General features: G+C 46.5%; 5 protein-coding genes and 1 non-coding gene across 7 annotated transcripts; 4 read left to right on the plus strand and 2 right to left on the minus strand.

The window, feature by feature from the left end:
- Window positions 1-38: 38 nt before the first annotated feature.
- LOC6634895 (ubiquitin thioesterase trabid) lies at window positions 39-4,871 on the minus strand. 2 transcript variants are annotated; one of them, XM_032439363.2, is made up of 9 exons: window positions 4,726-4,871; window positions 3,285-3,576; window positions 2,604-3,222; window positions 2,308-2,536; window positions 1,425-2,151; window positions 1,122-1,366; window positions 662-873; window positions 455-603; window positions 39-380 (listed from the first exon to the last, which is right to left on the minus strand). In XM_032439363.2, exons 2-9 carry the CDS (start codon window positions 3,410-3,412, stop codon window positions 302-304), a joined length of 2,388 nt encoding a protein of 795 aa, XP_032295254.1. In that variant the 5' UTR covers window positions 3,413-3,576; window positions 4,726-4,871; the 3' UTR covers window positions 39-301. The 2 variants fall into 2 exon arrangements, with proteins under 2 accessions (XP_032295254.1, XP_070063668.1); XM_070207567.1 differs by lacking the exon at window positions 4,726-4,871 and adding an exon at window positions 4,470-4,489.
- Window positions 4,872-4,961: 90 nt separating this feature from the next.
- LOC6634896 (protein dalmatian) lies at window positions 4,962-7,993 on the plus strand. The gene is made up of 3 exons (XM_002058448.4): window positions 4,962-5,441; window positions 5,494-7,208; window positions 7,491-7,993. Exons 1-3 carry the CDS (start codon window positions 5,078-5,080, stop codon window positions 7,752-7,754), a joined length of 2,343 nt encoding a protein of 780 aa, XP_002058484.2. The 5' UTR covers window positions 4,962-5,077; the 3' UTR covers window positions 7,755-7,993.
- Window positions 7,270-7,434, plus strand: LOC116651958 (small Cajal body-specific RNA PsiU1-6). The gene has a single exon (XR_004304979.1). It is a non-coding gene; the product is annotated as a small Cajal body-specific RNA PsiU1-6 (non-coding RNA).
- Window positions 7,994-8,191: 198 nt separating the features above from the next.
- LOC116651909 (protein VAC14 homolog) lies at window positions 8,192-11,345 on the plus strand. The gene is made up of 9 exons (XM_032439365.2): window positions 8,192-8,365; window positions 8,443-8,593; window positions 9,105-9,335; window positions 9,391-9,856; window positions 9,918-10,244; window positions 10,308-10,416; window positions 10,469-10,765; window positions 10,821-11,063; window positions 11,128-11,345. Exons 1-9 carry the CDS (start codon window positions 8,268-8,270, stop codon window positions 11,267-11,269), a joined length of 2,064 nt encoding a protein of 687 aa, XP_032295256.1. The 5' UTR covers window positions 8,192-8,267; the 3' UTR covers window positions 11,270-11,345.
- Window positions 11,346-11,935: 590 nt separating this feature from the next.
- On the minus strand, window positions 11,936-13,403 carry LOC116651911 (pre-mRNA-splicing factor RBM22). The gene has a single exon (XM_032439367.2). It carries the CDS (start codon window positions 13,311-13,313, stop codon window positions 12,027-12,029), a length of 1,287 nt encoding a protein of 428 aa, XP_032295258.1. The 5' UTR covers window positions 13,314-13,403; the 3' UTR covers window positions 11,936-12,026.
- A 255-nt stretch (window positions 13,404-13,658) lies between these two features.
- On the plus strand, window positions 13,659-15,666 carry abs (ATP-dependent RNA helicase abstrakt). Its single transcript, XM_032439366.2, has one exon. The coding sequence runs from the start codon at window positions 13,748-13,750 to the stop codon at window positions 15,605-15,607; it is 1,860 nt and encodes a 619-aa protein (XP_032295257.1). The 5' UTR covers window positions 13,659-13,747; the 3' UTR covers window positions 15,608-15,666.
- Window positions 15,667-15,952: the final 286 nt, after the last annotated feature.

Genomic DNA, 15,952 nt, shown 5'->3' on the forward strand with positions numbered 1-15,952 from the left:
ATATATACATATATCTATATATATATATATATATATATATATATATATAAATATATATCTTGTTTTTCTCTATATAGATTCCATTAGCTAATTGCATGTGCATAGGAGCTGCTATTGCATTCAAATCAACCGTTTTCAATTGTTGCCTGCTACCAAATTAAAATATAAATTTCTTGTTTGTTTGTTTTTTCGTATATGTATCGGCTCTCTTTCATAACCAATCCATTTCCAAATCCATCAACCAAGCGAAAATCGCATCAAAGAAGACCCGAGGCCCTGTTTACTGCGTCCTCCTACTCCGCTACTCCTCATCCGAGTCGCCATCGCTGGAGTAATGGGTTATCTGCGGTCGACGCACAAACGGCGCTGTTATCACTTGTCTAAAAAGTTGAATCGATCAATCAAGTGATTCACATATTTATATATTAATATCTATCAATTGAGCTGCACTCACGCAATGCGTCTGTAATGATTCAGCCATTCTTCGAGCATTTGTGCCACCAGCAGCGGACGCTTGGATAACTTTTGCTGTGCCACCAACAGACCGCCATCCGTGACACAAACGTCCAGCCATTGACGCATCATGGTCTCCTCATTCCCCACCTGCAATCAGAAAAGATGGTCAAGTACAAGTGAAATTCGAATTTGGCCGCAAACTCACCTCTGTTTGTGTTAGAAAGTGTATGGGCAGCAGCTTCAGCTCGCAGTCCATAAGTGGCAGATAGGTGACATCCTCAGCCTCGTCGCGTCGCCCATCGATCCGCGAGAATGGCTCCATAGGCACCAGAGCGCTAAAATGGCCACGCGTGTAGCCCAGCGCAATAGGTGATTTTGTACAAAAGTTTTGTTCCCAGAATAAAGGTAGATAGACGCCTGGAAAAGTGAATGTTAAGAAATTTGAGAGCTCATATTTATAGGCCAAGATATTATTAATATTGCAAAGTTTCCAAGTGCGAGGGATTCTTGAAAAACCGACCGGTTGGAAACATGGCGACTTTAGGGTACTAATCAAGAATATATATATATAACCTTTCGGATCGTGGATGTCTTTTTTAATGCATTACACATGACAAAATAAATATGCCCTTGTTAAGGGTAAAGAAAATCATACTGGCACGCACCTTCAAATCGGGCGTAGCCAATGTCCTCGCCCCGAAAGCTCTTAACGTATTTGACGCCATAGACAATAATTGGACGTCTTAGGATGTGGGCCAGGGCGAAGATGTGCAGCTGTTCCAATGAGGAACCCGGCTGACTGGCCAACGATAGCAGCGTGCTCCAGTCCTCCTCCCACTGTGAATCCTCCAAGGTGAAGTGCAGCATGGACGCCTGCAGCATTTCATACTCTTTCCAGCGGGCAAAGAAACTACGTGAATCAAGAATAGTAAACGATTGTCGTTGAAGATTGCATCAGGTCCACTTACACATGACCGCACTGGTGTAGGGTGTCGGCCAGGGCGCGCCTGAGTATGTTGTCGCGATCGAAAACACCCCAGGTAGCCTGCATTGCCGAGTCCAGGAGGCAATCGCCGGCACTGCGATTCCATAGGACCAGCAGACGTGAGCTGAGGCGCGCGGTTATCTCTAGAGACCAGTTAAGGGCCGGCGGCGGCATCTCCAACTGTTTCTGGGCATCGCGATCGAGTAGCTCGTCGTACAGCTGCTCCTGTATGGGTATGGGCAGCTCTTCGATCTCCGAGGGCAGCGCAAAGGTAGCATGTTTCTGGACATAGTGACAGGGCAGGCCGGATTTGCGTATGCGCAGTGTATTGGAAAAATGCCGGCGTATATCCGCTGCCAGATCGGGCGCCACATACGAGGGCACACGCTTAATGCCCGGCCCAGAGCCCGAGATCTGTGCCAACAGCATCGGCAGCATTTCCTCGCGATGGAAACGTATGGCCAGATGGATGAGCGTGTGGCCAACATCAAAAGCCGAATTACGATTCAATGCGGCAATTTCATTGCTGGTCAACGAACGCGCCGGATTGCCGCCGCACGACAAATACGCCTCCACGGCGCTATAATTGTTCTCCACAACGCCCAGGCATGCGTTCAACCATTGCCAGTCGACCTGGCGTCTGATCTGACGCTGACGACGCTCCTGGCGTTCCTGCAGCGTATCACAGTTGTTGATGGTTTCCGAAGAACCTGTTGTGGGCAGAAAAACGGAAAATATTAAACGGAATTTTCAATCGATACAACATATACATATACAGTATATATACTCTACAGATTAGGAGAGGTATCCTACATACATTATACATTGTGTACAGTGTGTGGCCTTCTATATGACCTTCTGCCTACCTAGTTGATAAATATGCTTCTTATTGAACGAGTTGTTGACACTGACGGTGTCCGAGTTCTGCTGCTGTTGCTGCTCCTCCTGCTGCTGCTGGTTCAACTGCTTGTTGCTGCCGGATATGCTGCTGGCGCAGGCATGCAGATCGCACTGTGATCCCGAGCCGCTCAGCTCGCGCGTCTTGCCGCACATCGAGCACTTCAGACTCTTCGGCCAGTTCTCGTAGGTGCATGACTACGTTATAAAGAACATTATGTTAAATATATATATTATTGCCACATATATTGGACTGGCCACTCACATTGCAGGCCCATTTTGCCACGTAGCAGTGCTTCTGCTGCAGCGCAGAGGATGTGGTCGAGTTCTGCTGCTGCTGCTGCTGCTGTTGGTTTGTCAACTGCGGCTGCGACTGGGACTGCTGCTGGCTGTGAGATGTGTTCGCTAAGTTATTGAGATGCGTTGAATTGCTGCAGATTTGCGGCTCCATGCTGGGGCTGGGATTGCGGCGATTCGAGTTGGATGCAGCAGCGCCAATTAGCTGCCTGCCGCTGCTGCTATTCTCCGTGACATTCAGTTCCGTATCGGAGCCGCTGATGCGCAGCGCTTGCAGCGCCTCGCCCGCACTGTTCGTCTCCTTGTCCGCAGCTGGTTCCATTGCGGCGGCGCCGCCACGCTTGGTGCAGCATTGCACGCAGCGCAGGCTGCGTGGCCAATTGAGATAGGTACACACCTTGCAGGCCCATTTCTCGCTGTCAGCTACGTTGCTGTGTCGCACCAGCTGCTGTTGCTGGGTATGGGGCTGCTGCTGAGGCTGATCCTGGGGCTGGCGCGCAAAGCATGTGGATGTGGGCTCGACGGGCAGACCAGCTGCCGCCTCCTCCGCGCTGTAGTTGTCGTGTATTGTCTGCGCTGGACTGAGACTGTCAAAAGATATCAAATTCTAACAAACCAGTTGCTGATATGTTAAATGTCAACAGCTTACCGAAAGATATCCTCGTTAAGCAACGGCTTGGATGCCTGGCACATTGTGCATTTTAGGGAGGATGGATAGTTCTCATAGGTGCATATTTCACATTTCCATTTCTGCGCCTTGTCGCTGGTATCGCACATCTTTTGCGCGACAACAAAGTAGCTTTAGCTGTTTACGGTTCCGACTTCCACTTTATCCACGGGCTCTGCTCTGCTCTCTCTCTCTCTCTCTCTCTCTCTCTCTTTCTCTCTATCTATCCGGGCGCCTTTCGTTCAGCCACAAAACTGTCGACTTGGACGGTCAACTGTTGTTGTAAATAAAATTGAATAAAATATATAGAACATTAACACACACGCACACACACACACATATATATATATATATATATATATATATATATATATATGTATATACAAGCTTTAATTGAGCTTAAAAGATGGCCTTGAACCCCGAACCCTCGACACCCGACCCCAGCAGCTTGTGTGGAGATATGCACAGAGTGCAACAGAGCAGATATTAACAATTCGGTCGATGATTTGTACTCTTTTTATTGAACTGCGGCGGGTATTATAAATGTCACTCAATGTGTCACGATTTAAATGGAAAATACCATAAGGAATATATACAATAAATCAGTATTAACCACCGATTCAATTTTTTAGAATACATTGCATTCAATATCATAATTAAGTTCGTGCTTATTCAAGATATATTGAGCCAAATCTTACAAACATTGGACAACATTATCATATAGCTGAATATCTTGAACATTTTTGAGTTTTTTCAACTTTAAACTTCACTATTCTTATCACATATGTGCAACACCAAAAGCCATATGCCTACAAGGCCAAAGAAATGCATTTTTTTTTTTTTGGTTAGTTTTTCACACTTGTTTGCAAAAAACTCAGTAAATGAGTAATTATGAAAACACTACAGAATTATATCGCACATGTGTTTTATGTATGCAAGGGTATTTAATCTTCGGCTGCGTTGAAATAACTGTTTCTTTCTTGTTTTCCACTGTGGTGTCGTCACAGGCAGCCTTCGGGCGCTGCGCTGCCTGCAATTGTTGATAGCCAGTGTGGGTTAAGGTGAATTTAGGGGGGGAGGTGTTGGGTAGGGGTTGATGGGTTTGGATGTAAATAGTTTCGCGCTAGTTTTTTTTTCTGTCATATTCTTCTTCTGTCTTATTGGTACCTGGCGCAAATAATACAAGGCCAATTCAGGGGAGACGACGCGATTTATATATATAAATCGAAAATTGATGTCAGCCACGAGCAGCGCTCATACCGTGTGAATATTGGCTCAGAAAATGGCAGCAAGACCAGCCAAGAAAAAAAAAAACAATTACAATTACAAAACAAAGGCGAGAAAACTTTCACTCGTTGAGGCTATTTTTTTTTTTGTATTTTTTTTAGATTGGGGACAAAACAACAAATTTGGTTGCACTTGCCCTTGCTAGACTGTGGCTGAGCGCACAGTCTGTTTATTTGCGAGCACAAACACAGCACAATTTGGAAATTTGGAATTTTAATTAAACGTCGTAGCGTAGCTGTTGTGTTACATATTAATTAAACGTCGAAATTTTTTTTTTTATTTATCGTCACATCATCTATCAGCTGCTGCTTGCGAAACTTACCAATACTTATCGATAACAGCGACAGCCGATTACAAAAAGCTGCAACCCTGGCTCTAGCAAAACAAGAAAAAATGGCGGGTAGCGTTTTGTGCTGCGCATATACTACGTTGTGTTTTTTGTATTATTATAAGTAAAACAAACGTGTAAATAAGCATTTTAAGGCAAAATGGTAAAAGGAATTCAAAAACAATTGCGCAATAAAACTGCGGCAAGTAGAACTGAAACTACAGAAAACACACGACGCTTGGCAACAGGCAACAAAAAGATAAACATGGAATCCAGCGCAGATGTGACAACAATAAAGCCGATGCCAGGGCTTAACCATAAAGAATTAAGCATAAATCAAGTAAATTGTGTGCGCAAGTGTTATGTTAGACTGAAACGCCTTAAATTACCAACAAACAACGCTGCGGCGCAGAAGTGCGATGCTAATAAAGCAGCGTCAATTAACGCTAATAACTTGGACGATGTTAGCGTATTTGAGCCAGGTCGGAACTCCACCATGTGCCAGTCCAGAGTCCAGGACATAGGTAAGTGGCTGTTTAAGTCAAGTACAATATACGTCTAAACACATGCTCTTAGGTGCCATCATTACGCCCTGTCGCGTTCGCATCAGGCGCTCGGTACAGAAGCATCCAGAAACATCCGAAAAGACGCAGGAAAACATGACAGTATCGAAGCGTGTGCCTCGCTTTTTTCACCGGGATCAGCCGCCAGCCCGAAGCCGTTCCTCAGTCACACGGCACGTCTATGAGTTTCTTTCGCAGTCGCAAATCGAGGACAACGAACCGCAGGATCCGGCAGCGGACATAATCAAACAGATGGTCGAAGACGGACGAGCCTGCATGATGGTCCGTCACAAGGGCAAGACGCGCAAGCGGACTGTCAAGAAAAAGGTTCGACCAGTGGGCAAGCGCAAGCAATGCCCCGTACGCAGCATTGCTGAAAAACAGACAAACATGCCAAGCAGCAACAAGGTCCCTGGAAGGCAATTAACGCCCGTTATCGAGCTGGACGGCGATTCAAGTGATGACAATATGGAGGCCGTGCATGTTGAGGTGCCCGCCCAGATACACACGCCTCCAGTAAAACTGGCGGCTGCCATTGCAAATCGAACTAATATCGAGGGTGTCTATAGCCCGTTGGCGCGTTCGCTGATGCTGAATAAAACTAAGGCACATCACCAGAAGCCGCAGGAATCCATGGAAAAGCGACGAGAGCTCTTAAACATGGCCAAGAAATTTGTCAGCACACCGCTGAATCGCAAGAGTAACACCGTCGCGAGTTTAAATACAACAACATTTTCCCCAATTTTAGATAATGCCGGCAGTAGAACTGGGAGTCTAAGAGCTGACTACTCTCCCGGTTTTAAAGACAGTTTGCCGGCAGCTTCAGCTGGTGCTGCCAGTGCTATATGCTCCTCCGACAGACGAAACATGTCGTTAGCAACTCCAGCTGGTAGTCCCAGCGGCGGCTGTTCGCCTTGGCGTATCTCCGACGAGGTGCCCTTGCCGAATACATTCGCATTCGGCTTAAATACATCAAATTTACCATCGTATTCCAGTGACTTTATACGCAAACGGCATATCTACGTGCCGGATGAGCCAGAGCCGGCGGAGTCTAGTTGTCCAGCGCCCAACGAGCAGGAAACTAGCTGCGCTGCCAACGACTCGAATGGCGAAAATATGCCGCCTCCAGCTGCAGCAGTCGCACAGGCAACGCCTATTAAACCAAGCGAGGACCAAGAGAACGAAAATTTTGAAAACTATGTGCAATTACCAAATCCTCGGCGCACGCTACAGCATCGCAGTCCCTTGAAGGATATCAATATATTGGAAGTGGTTGTGTTGCCTTCGTGGAAGAAAAATGCGCAACCAGACAAGACGCCCACAAAGGTCTCCACGGCCAGAAATCAGAACAATGTAACCATCAGCAGCCCCAGACAGCAGAGTGGGCGGGCACAGCAGTCATCCTCCAATCTCTTTGGTTTTGAGGATTTTCTCGACGAGGAAGATGAGGAAATTGCCAATGCTCGAGCCGCTAGCCAAAATGTCACGTTGCACGAAAAGCTGCAGCGGCTGAAGGATCTGCGGCCCGCCAACGAGAAGCTGCCTCAGATAAACAGGGAGCCGTTGCGGCATGACTACGATGATCTGCAAGCGCGTGAGCCCAAACAGCGCAACATCAAGGAGATGCTGTGCTCGACCATGATTGGCGCGCCGGCACGCGTTCCGAGCATGGACGAGTCGGTGGCGTTATTCAAAGACAACGATCCAGAGACAACATTTGATGAAAAGGTGAGTTGTAGAATTTGACAGATCGCTGGAGCAAACTTCCAGGTTAACTTGAATCTTAATGTCGCGCTCGACAAGACGACGACATTGTCCAAAAACGTAAATGTCCTCGTTTGTTGTCACGGCGCTAAATTAATTCCAAATCGAGAAAGTTATTTATTTCGATTGAGCCAACAGGGCCGCAAGGATTTAAGTCCATCTTTATGCGGTAGTAAGCAGCTCGCACAAATTTATATGCACAATTTTAAGTTTAAACAAGCTAACTAAAATTATTTGAATCTTCAGCAACCGCGACGCACCTACGTCCGGGAGCGGCCGAAGCGAAAGCGCAAGCAACGCGTTCATGTGCTCTTCATTGACTCGGATTCGTCGGATGAGGAGAATGAGCAGGACTCCAAGGACAAAAGTGGCGAGTCACCAAGGAAGGCGATGCCGCCGCAAAAGCGCATACGCAAGGATGTGGAGCACGAGGCCAAGCTGCAGCAGTTCATCACGAGTTTCAATCAGGAATGTGCCGAAGTCGAACGATTTCCAATCATCGTTGAATAGATACGCCCATAACGTTGGCGTTTAGTTCGTTTGTTTTCCTTATTATTATATTTTTTATTTTTTTTTTTGGTTCTTTAATAACATGGTTCTTAACTTGAAGTTAAGTGAGATTTGAAATGGAATTCCGATGAAGTATTTTTGAATCGTTTCATTAAGTTACAAATACATAATATTCAAAGCTACAAAGAGGGCTGGATGTATATTTAGGTATATATAATAAATAAAAAAAGAAAACTTAAGCGCTCGATCGGAAGTACAACATATAAAATTGTTTATATATTTTTTATATTAATGTGCTTGTACTCTTATTGAAATTTCGTATTATCTGGCTGTCACAGCAAGCATAAAATTCGAATAATACAGGGTATTAACAGACCAGTCATTTTATTGCCTCCATTTTATATTGTCCTGTTAAGTGGCAACACTGGCATCAAACAGCTGTGCCAGCCACAGTGGCAATACCGCGGCACAAGCAAACAAACTTTAAAACTTATTTTAAAACGAAATATAACAATGGATCCGCCGTACGCGCCTTTAAGTGAGTCCTGTGCCAAGGCGCTGGGCGACAAAATGTACGACAAGCGGAAAGTGGCCTCCCAGGAGATTGAGAAGTAAATAATCAGTGCGAACGCCCCTCGAATAGAACTCTAACTAAAAACAAATACATTTTCTTATGCCTTACACACAGAATGGTCATTGAGTTTAATGATAAAAATAATGCGACACAAATACGAAAACTGATCGAGGTGCTCTCCAATGACTACGCCACATCGCGCGATGCCAATCGCCGCAAGGGTGCCCTCATCGGGCTAGCCGCAACGGGCTTAGGGCTGGGCAAAGTAAGCAATTGCTCATCTATTAGTCATTGTTTTACCCTTGCAGAGGTCTTATGCATTTGTCCCGCGGCGTGTAACCTATTGAAACAAGTCTCTTTTAAGTGTTTATCATATTCGTGATTCAGTATAAAAAGTCGGAGCACTAATTAATAAAAAGATGCTTTAACCGGCAGTTGGCAACACTGATGACTAAGCGTTGCCAACTGCCGCTCGAAGTAACTTGCCGAAATCCAATTGGCATTAAATAGAGCTGTCAGAGCTGGCATTAAAATGCCAAAAAATGGCTAAGTGTTTCCTGTCCAGATAGCCAATTTAGTTGGAAAAAAACTGAATTGGCAACACTGGCCAAGGGGACGATCAGCGCAAAATGGAGAAAACAATTTAAAATCGGATTATTTTATAGGATAGTTCCCATAAGTTTAAAAATGTATTGCACTTCTGCTATATCCCTGCAAGGGTATTTAATCTTCGGCCACACTTTGAAAATAATTGTTTAATATTATATTATTTTAAGGATTCGGATAAATATGTCAACGAGCTGGTGACGCCCATTATGAGCTGTCTGTCCGATCCGGATTTGCGTGTGCGCTACTTTGCCTGCGAGTCCTTGTACAATGTGGTCAAGGTGGCCCGTGCGGCCATTATACCCTACTTCCCGGAGCTGTTTGCGGCTCTGTCGCGTCTGGTTACCGACTCCGATCAAATGGTGAAGGATGGCAGCGAGCTGCTGGATCGCTTGCTAAAGGTTTGTTGTACTCGATATTGTATATATTATATTAAATTATGTTCTATGCCCGCAGGACATTGTCACGGAATCGTATGAGACCTTCAATCTGGAGGCTTTTATACCCTTGCTGAGGGAGCGCATATATGTGAATAATGCCTTTGCTCGGCAATATGTCATCTCGTGGATCTCAATATTGAATGCTGTGCCCGATATAAATATGGTCAAATATCTGACGGATATTCTGGACGGGCTCTTTGTCATGCTGGAGGATAATACGCCGGAGATTCAGCGCATGTGCGAGAACACAATCAGCCAGTTCTTAAAGTCGATACGCAATGATTCGTCCTCAGTGCGCATGGAGGATATCATCAATACGTTAATCACACACGCAGAATCCCAGAACGAGCTAATCAAGTCGATTGCCATCACCTGGATACGGGAATTTGTGCAAATCTTTGGACCCAATGTATTGCCCTACGCAAGCGGCATATTCACGGCCATTCTGCCATGCCTGGAGTACAACGTGGAGTCCAAGCGCAGTGGGTGGCGGCTAAGGCTTATTATGTTATTCCTGTTATTAAAGTGTTTTTCTTTTTTCAGACATCAAGGAATGTGCCGTCTCGGTGAACAACTCCATGATGCAGCTGGTCTCGTCGAAGGAGCTGAAAACCCAAAATGTGGCCAAAATTGATTTGCGTTCCATTATGGAGGTACTCTCGCAATATCTCACGCACAATTCGACGCACACAAAGATCGCGGTGCTGAAATGGATACATCATCTCTTCATCAACTTTCCCAACGAAATGTCGCTGCATGCCAACAATCTGAACCACAATCTGCTGGCAACGCTCTCGGACAACTCGGACGAGGTGGTGCTCCAAAGCTTGTGTGTGCTGGCCGAGATCATCAACTCCCAGGATACAAAGGGTGCGGGCACAGTTGGAACTTACTCCATTGCATTTATATATTTACAATTTTTTCTTACTGCAGATCTCGATGATTTCAATAAGCCGCATTATCGCAAGTTTCTGCTGAGCCTGCTGAATCTCTTCAGCGAGGAGAAAGTCATACTGGAAACCAGAGCCAGTCTAATTATAAGGTGAGCCTTACCTATTATTACAAGTTGATGTTAACTTATTTCTTTTCGTTAGACAACTTTGTGTGCTCCTCAATGCCGAGTATATCTATCGCACCTTCGCCGAGATCATAGCCGAGGAAATGCCGAATCTGAAGTTTGCCTCGACTGTTGTCCGGCTGCTGAACAACATTTTGCTTACCTCCACGGAGCTGTTTGAGCTGCGCACTAGCCTGCGTGACATATCCAATGAGAAGTCCGCGGATCTATTTCAATGCCTTTACAAGAGCTGGGCCCACTGCCCGGTGTCCACGCTGTCGCTTTGTCTAATCGCCCAGTGCTATCAGCATGTCTCCGAGCTGGTTATTCTATTGTACTTCTACAATCTGTTCCCTTTGTTCGATCGTAGCTAATGCCTTGACTTTCAGCGCCGATGTGGAAATAACGCTGGAATTGCTGGTCGAGCTGGATAAGCTGGTGCAGCTCATTGAGTCGCCCATCTTTGCTGCACTGCGTCTCACGCTGGTATCCAAATCAAATAACTGCGCCGATGCCCAATATTTGTCGCATGCGCTCTTTGGCATTCTCATGCTTCTGCCGCAAACCTTGGCCTTTGACACGCTTCGCAATCGCCTACAATGCGTGCCCAACTATTGGGGCCAGCAGCCTCTGTGAGACACCTTGACACCCTCAATCTGTTATCATAATAATATTGTATTGTATATCTCATTGCAGAGACGAGCGCAAATCCGTGGAGTTCAGCAGCGGCATAGACTTTGCCGCACTTCGCGCCCATTTCGTCGAGCGCCAGAAGACGCATCGCGCCCAGCGCATAATCCTGCGCAAACGTAGTGTAATTACGCCGGATAGTAATTAATATTATATTTAAAAAAAAAAATTATATTATATCTGTGATTAAGCTAACAATAGGCATAAAGCGTAATTTTAATTGCAAGATTCATGTCTAGACATTTTTAAGCCTAGCCTTAGGAAGTTGGTTTATAATTTGGAAAATGCCTCTAAAGGGATGGATGAGGAACAGCCCTATAGACAAAGCTTCCAGCTATGCAGCTAAGTTAAGACAAAGATAAAGCTCATAAATGCTGAAGATATTTATTGAAGATATCTTAAGAAACATTTTGCCATGGGCCTGAAACTAGCAAGAAAAGTAATTTTGAAAAGGTCTTAATTTAATCTCAGCTCCATAATATAGAAATTCCATCCGGCCTGCTCCAACATAAGTACTGCCTGCAATAGAAAGGCGGAGCGAAGCATAGTTTCATGACGATATCCTCAAGTCTGAGACAAGTTTTGGATGGATTCGCCGCAGATACTGACCCAGATTAAACATATGTATATTATACGTATTACATTTCAGTATATGTCTAGCTAAAGAACTGTCTCACGATCATTCCCTCAATTTCAATCCTTTCCAAGTTGTTTTTTAAATCTTTTGATTTTCTGATTTCGCGACAATTTAATATTGGGATTTAAACCTGGCTTTTGCAGCAATATTCTATCAGATAATTTGTTCTGGCTAAAGTTTTGATTTATTTACTTTTTTTATTATTAGAATTGTCCTTAACTTCTCCATAGTTAACTGTCGGTGATATTTTGAACAAAAATTGATATAATTATTTCTTCAGGGCGCCCATGCGACTGGCATCCTGGCTGGGATAGGGCATTTGGCCAGGCGGCGGTGGAATGGCATCGAGATTCACACCGGAGGTACTTGCGGCTGTTGAACTAGAACCGGAGGCAGCTCCACTGCTGCCAGCGACGCCCAGGCCACTGTAGGGCGCAGCATAGGTGGGCTGGGCGTACATTTGGTATGCCGAGGCAGGCACCAGATTGGAGGGCAGCTGATGCAGTTTCATGCCGGCGGGCATAACGTTGATTTGCTCCTGGCGCAGATTGAAGTAGTCGTTGGGCTTGGCGCTGGGCGGCGGTATGCCGGCGACATCAAAGCGTCTATCTGTCTTCGCTGCGGTGCCCTGTTTTGCTTGAGAGTGCGCCCACTTGATGCTGACCTTACGGCCGTGCATTACCAGCTTGTTGAATGTGCGCTCGGCCGCCAGCTCGGCGGCGCTACGTTTTGTATATTGGACAAAGGAGCATTGCTGGCGCGGCACCAGCGCAATGGAACGTATCTCGCCATACTGATAGAATTGGTCACGTATTTCCGGCTCGGTAATATCTTCCGGCAAATTGCCCACATACAATGTGGTTATGTTACGATCCTCGGGCGGCTCCAGGGTGGGCAATGAGGCGGCACGCTTCATTATCTTCTCGGCCACCGGATCGTTGCGGCCGTAGTAGCGATCCTTGATATTTTGCTCGCACAGCGGATCGTCGGGTTCGTTGGGCTTGTCGTGGCGATAGGGACACTCCTCGCCACGCTTGCACTCGCCCTTCACCCAGAAGGAGCAGATGTGCGGCCTGTTCCGTTTATAGTACGGCGCAGTGCGCGCCAATTTGGACAGCATTTCGTTGGCCGCCAGGGAACGACCCACTGCGCCGGCCGCCTCTGTACCATCGCCGTCCTGGAGCTGAGCATCAATGTTCTGTATGTAGTACTCCTTGTTGACATCGCTTTGGGGCATATTGTCCGCCACTTTTAGTGCCGCGTCGCGCACCTGGATGGGCAGACCGTACTCCAGATCCAGCAGGCATGTTTGGCACACGTTCTTCAGGCGGGCACACGTCTGGCAGACTTCGGTTTTCTTAAAACGCATCCGAGCACCGGGACACCAGCGGAATATGGTGAATGGCCGCGTGCAGATTTTGCATTCCTTGCCGAAGCGCTCTTTAATCATGCGCACGTACGGGTTATCGCCCAGGCAGGTCTGGCAGAGAATTGGGAATTCGGCATCCTCCCAATTCTGCCGGTTGTAGGTATTTGTCGTCTTTGACATAGACATTGCTACGTCTCAATTATTTTTGTTACTTTATTAAAAAAATTACAATGCAGAATATAAAAAAGACTTATCGGAACATGTTCGATTAAACGATTCACTAGTGATATATCGATTTTTTCCAGTATTTCTCGGTATTTTATTGGCTCGATATGGTAGCCCTCGCTGGTCTAGTTGGCCAAAAAAATATACTTAAGAAAGTGTCATCTTGCATGCTCATAATTAGCAGCTATTTCCAATAAAAGATATTAGAGATAATGACTAGAGTTGAGCGATATTTATGTTTTAAATTCATAAAAGTACAATATTCTAATTTATCGAAAATGTGCAGTGCGCACTTATCGATTCAAACCATGTGGCAACGCTCAATTGGTGAAAACGTTTGGTTGCAAAGAAAACGTAAACAAAAACAAAGAATTTGTTGATGAAATTGACCAAATATGGGACCACCAATAAAGCGTTACAGACGTAACTCAAGGTCATCCGATGAAGACGAGAAGGATGACAGCTATGTGCCCTACGTGCCGGTCAAGGAGCGCAAGAAGCAGCATCTAATGAAGCTGGGCCGCATCGTTCAGCTGGCAACGGAGACAACACAGCCAAAGTCTTCCAGTGAGAATGAAAACGATGATGATGCCCAAGGCGCCCAGGATGCGGAGACCTGGGGCCGTAAATACAACATTAGTTTGCTGGACCAGCACACAGAGCTGAAGAAAATCGCCGAGGCTAAGAAATTGAGCGCTGTCGAGAAACAGCTGCGCGAGGAGGAGAAAATTATGGAGAGCATTGCGCAGCAGAAGGCGCTGATGGGCGTCGCGGAGCTGGCCAAGGGCATACAGTACGATGAGCCCATCAAAACATCCTGGCGCCCACCACGCTATATAGAAGCTATGCCGGAGGAGGAGCGGCAAGCAATACGCAAGCAGCTGAGAATCTTGACGGAGGGCGAGAATCTCAGTCCGCCCATACGTAGTTTTCGTGAGATGAAGTTCCACAAGGCCATACTCAACGGACTGGCCGCTAAGGGCATCAAGAAGCCAACGCCCATACAAGTGCAGGGCCTGCCCACGGTGCTATCTGGCCGGGATCTCATAGGCATTGCGTTCACCGGCTCCGGCAAGACGTTGGTATTCGTGCTGCCCATTGTGATGTTTTCCCTGGAGCAGGAGTTCCGATTGCCCTTTGAGCGCAACGAAGGTCCATATGGCCTTATCATATGCCCGTCCCGCGAGCTGGCCAAGCAGACGCACGAGATCATCCAGCACTACAGCAAGCATCTGCAGCTCTGCGGCATGCCCGAGATTCGCTCCTGCCTGGCAATGGGCGGACTGCCCGTCAGCGAGGCGCTCGATGTGATATCACGCGGCGTGCACATTGTGGTGGCCACGCCCGGCCGACTGATGGATATGCTGGACAAGAAGATATTGACGCTGGACATGTGCCGTTATCTGTGCATGGACGAGGCGGATCGCATGATTGACATGGGCTTCGAGGAGGATGTGCGCACCATATTCTCCTTCTTCAAGGGCCAGCGGCAGACGCTACTCTTCTCGGCCACCATGCCCAAGAAGATTCAAAACTTTGCGGTCTCCGCGCTCGTCAAGCCCGTGACGATAAATGTGGGACGTGCGGGCGCGGCGTCCATGAATGTCACCCAGCAAGTGGAGTATGTGAAGCAGGAGGCAAAGGTGGTCTACCTGTTGGACTGCCTGCAGAAGACGGCACCGCCCGTGCTCATCTTTGCTGAGAAGAAACAGGATGTGGACTGCATACACGAGTATCTGCTGCTCAAGGGCGTCGAGGCGGTGGCCATACATGGCGGCAAGGATCAGGAGGAGCGTTCGCGTGCCGTCGACGCTTACCGTGTGGGCAAAAAGGATGTGCTCGTTGCCACAGACGTCGCCTCCAAGGGTCTCGATTTCCCCAACGTGCAGCATGTCATCAACTACGACATGCCCGATGACATTGAGAACTATGTGCATCGCATTGGTCGCACGGGTCGCTCGAATACCAAGGGCCTGGCCACCACAATGATTAACAAGATTACCGAACAGTCCGTGCTGCTGGACTTGAAGCATCTGCTGCTCGAGGCCAAGCAGGAGGTGCCCGATTTTCTGGACGAGCTGGCGCCCGAGGCGGAGCACCAGCATCTCGATCTGGGCGACTCGCACGGCTGCAGCTACTGCGGCGGTCTGGGCCATCGCATCACCGAGTGCCCAAAGCTGGAAGCGGTGCAAAGCAAACAGGCCTCCAATATTGGAAGACGCGACTATTTGTCTAACACGGCGGCCGATTACTAGATTTAAGTTTACACTATCTTACAAAATAAACAAGACAAATGTGCAAAACATATCCTTAACTTTTGTAATGTCTTTTAAAGTCTTTTTGATGTTTTTTCGTAAGCATAGATAGATATTTTTATTATATGTCTATAAATAATATCCATCCAATTGAGTTAGATCTATAATCTTCTCATATGTGAAAAGCTTTTTAGTTAATTTAAAAAAATTATAATATCAATCACGCTTTCATTAAGACCCTGAGTTTTAAACTTATTCTTTAAAAAAAAAGTTAAAGTTGAAAAGAAATTATTTGTTTTGATTCGAAAAAATTTGTTGCATAGTGTTTTAAGGTTTACCTAGAGT

The sequence above is a fragment of the Drosophila virilis genome, chromosome 2 (assembly GCF_030788295.1).
Source record: "Drosophila virilis strain 15010-1051.87 chromosome 2, Dvir_AGI_RSII-ME, whole genome shotgun sequence".
Classification (NCBI taxonomy): domain Eukaryota; kingdom Metazoa; phylum Arthropoda; class Insecta; order Diptera; family Drosophilidae; genus Drosophila; species Drosophila virilis.

Coding starts and splice junctions, on each gene's coding strand:
- LOC6634895 (XM_032439363.2), bottom strand. CDS start 3,412: ATGTGCGATACCAGCGACAAGGCGCAGAAATGGAAATGTGAAATATGC. Junction 1,367..1,424: donor CTACACCAGTGCGGTCATGT/GTAAGTGGACCT, acceptor TGATTCACGTAG/TTTCTTTGCCCGCTGGAAAG. Junction 604..661: donor ACTTTCTAACACAAACAGAG/GTGAGTTTGCGG, acceptor TTCTGATTGCAG/GTGGGGAATGAGGAGACCAT.
- LOC6634896 (XM_002058448.4), top strand. CDS start 5,078: ATGGTAAAAGGAATTCAAAAACAATTGCGCAATAAAACTGCGGCAAGT. Junction 5,442..5,493: donor GTCCAGAGTCCAGGACATAG/GTAAGTGGCTGT, acceptor ACATGCTCTTAG/GTGCCATCATTACGCCCTGT. Junction 7,209..7,490: donor AGACAACATTTGATGAAAAG/GTGAGTTGTAGA, acceptor TTGAATCTTCAG/CAACCGCGACGCACCTACGT.
- LOC116651909 (XM_032439365.2), top strand. CDS start 8,268: ATGGATCCGCCGTACGCGCCTTTAAGTGAGTCCTGTGCCAAGGCGCTG. Junction 8,594..9,104: donor CGGGCTTAGGGCTGGGCAAA/GTAAGCAATTGC, acceptor TATTATTTTAAG/GATTCGGATAAATATGTCAA. Junction 10,245..10,307: donor CAACTCCCAGGATACAAAGG/GTGCGGGCACAG, acceptor TTCTTACTGCAG/ATCTCGATGATTTCAATAAG.
- LOC116651911 (XM_032439367.2), bottom strand. CDS start 13,313: ATGTCTATGTCAAAGACGACAAATACCTACAACCGGCAGAATTGGGAG.
- abs (XM_032439366.2), top strand. CDS start 13,748: ATGGGACCACCAATAAAGCGTTACAGACGTAACTCAAGGTCATCCGAT.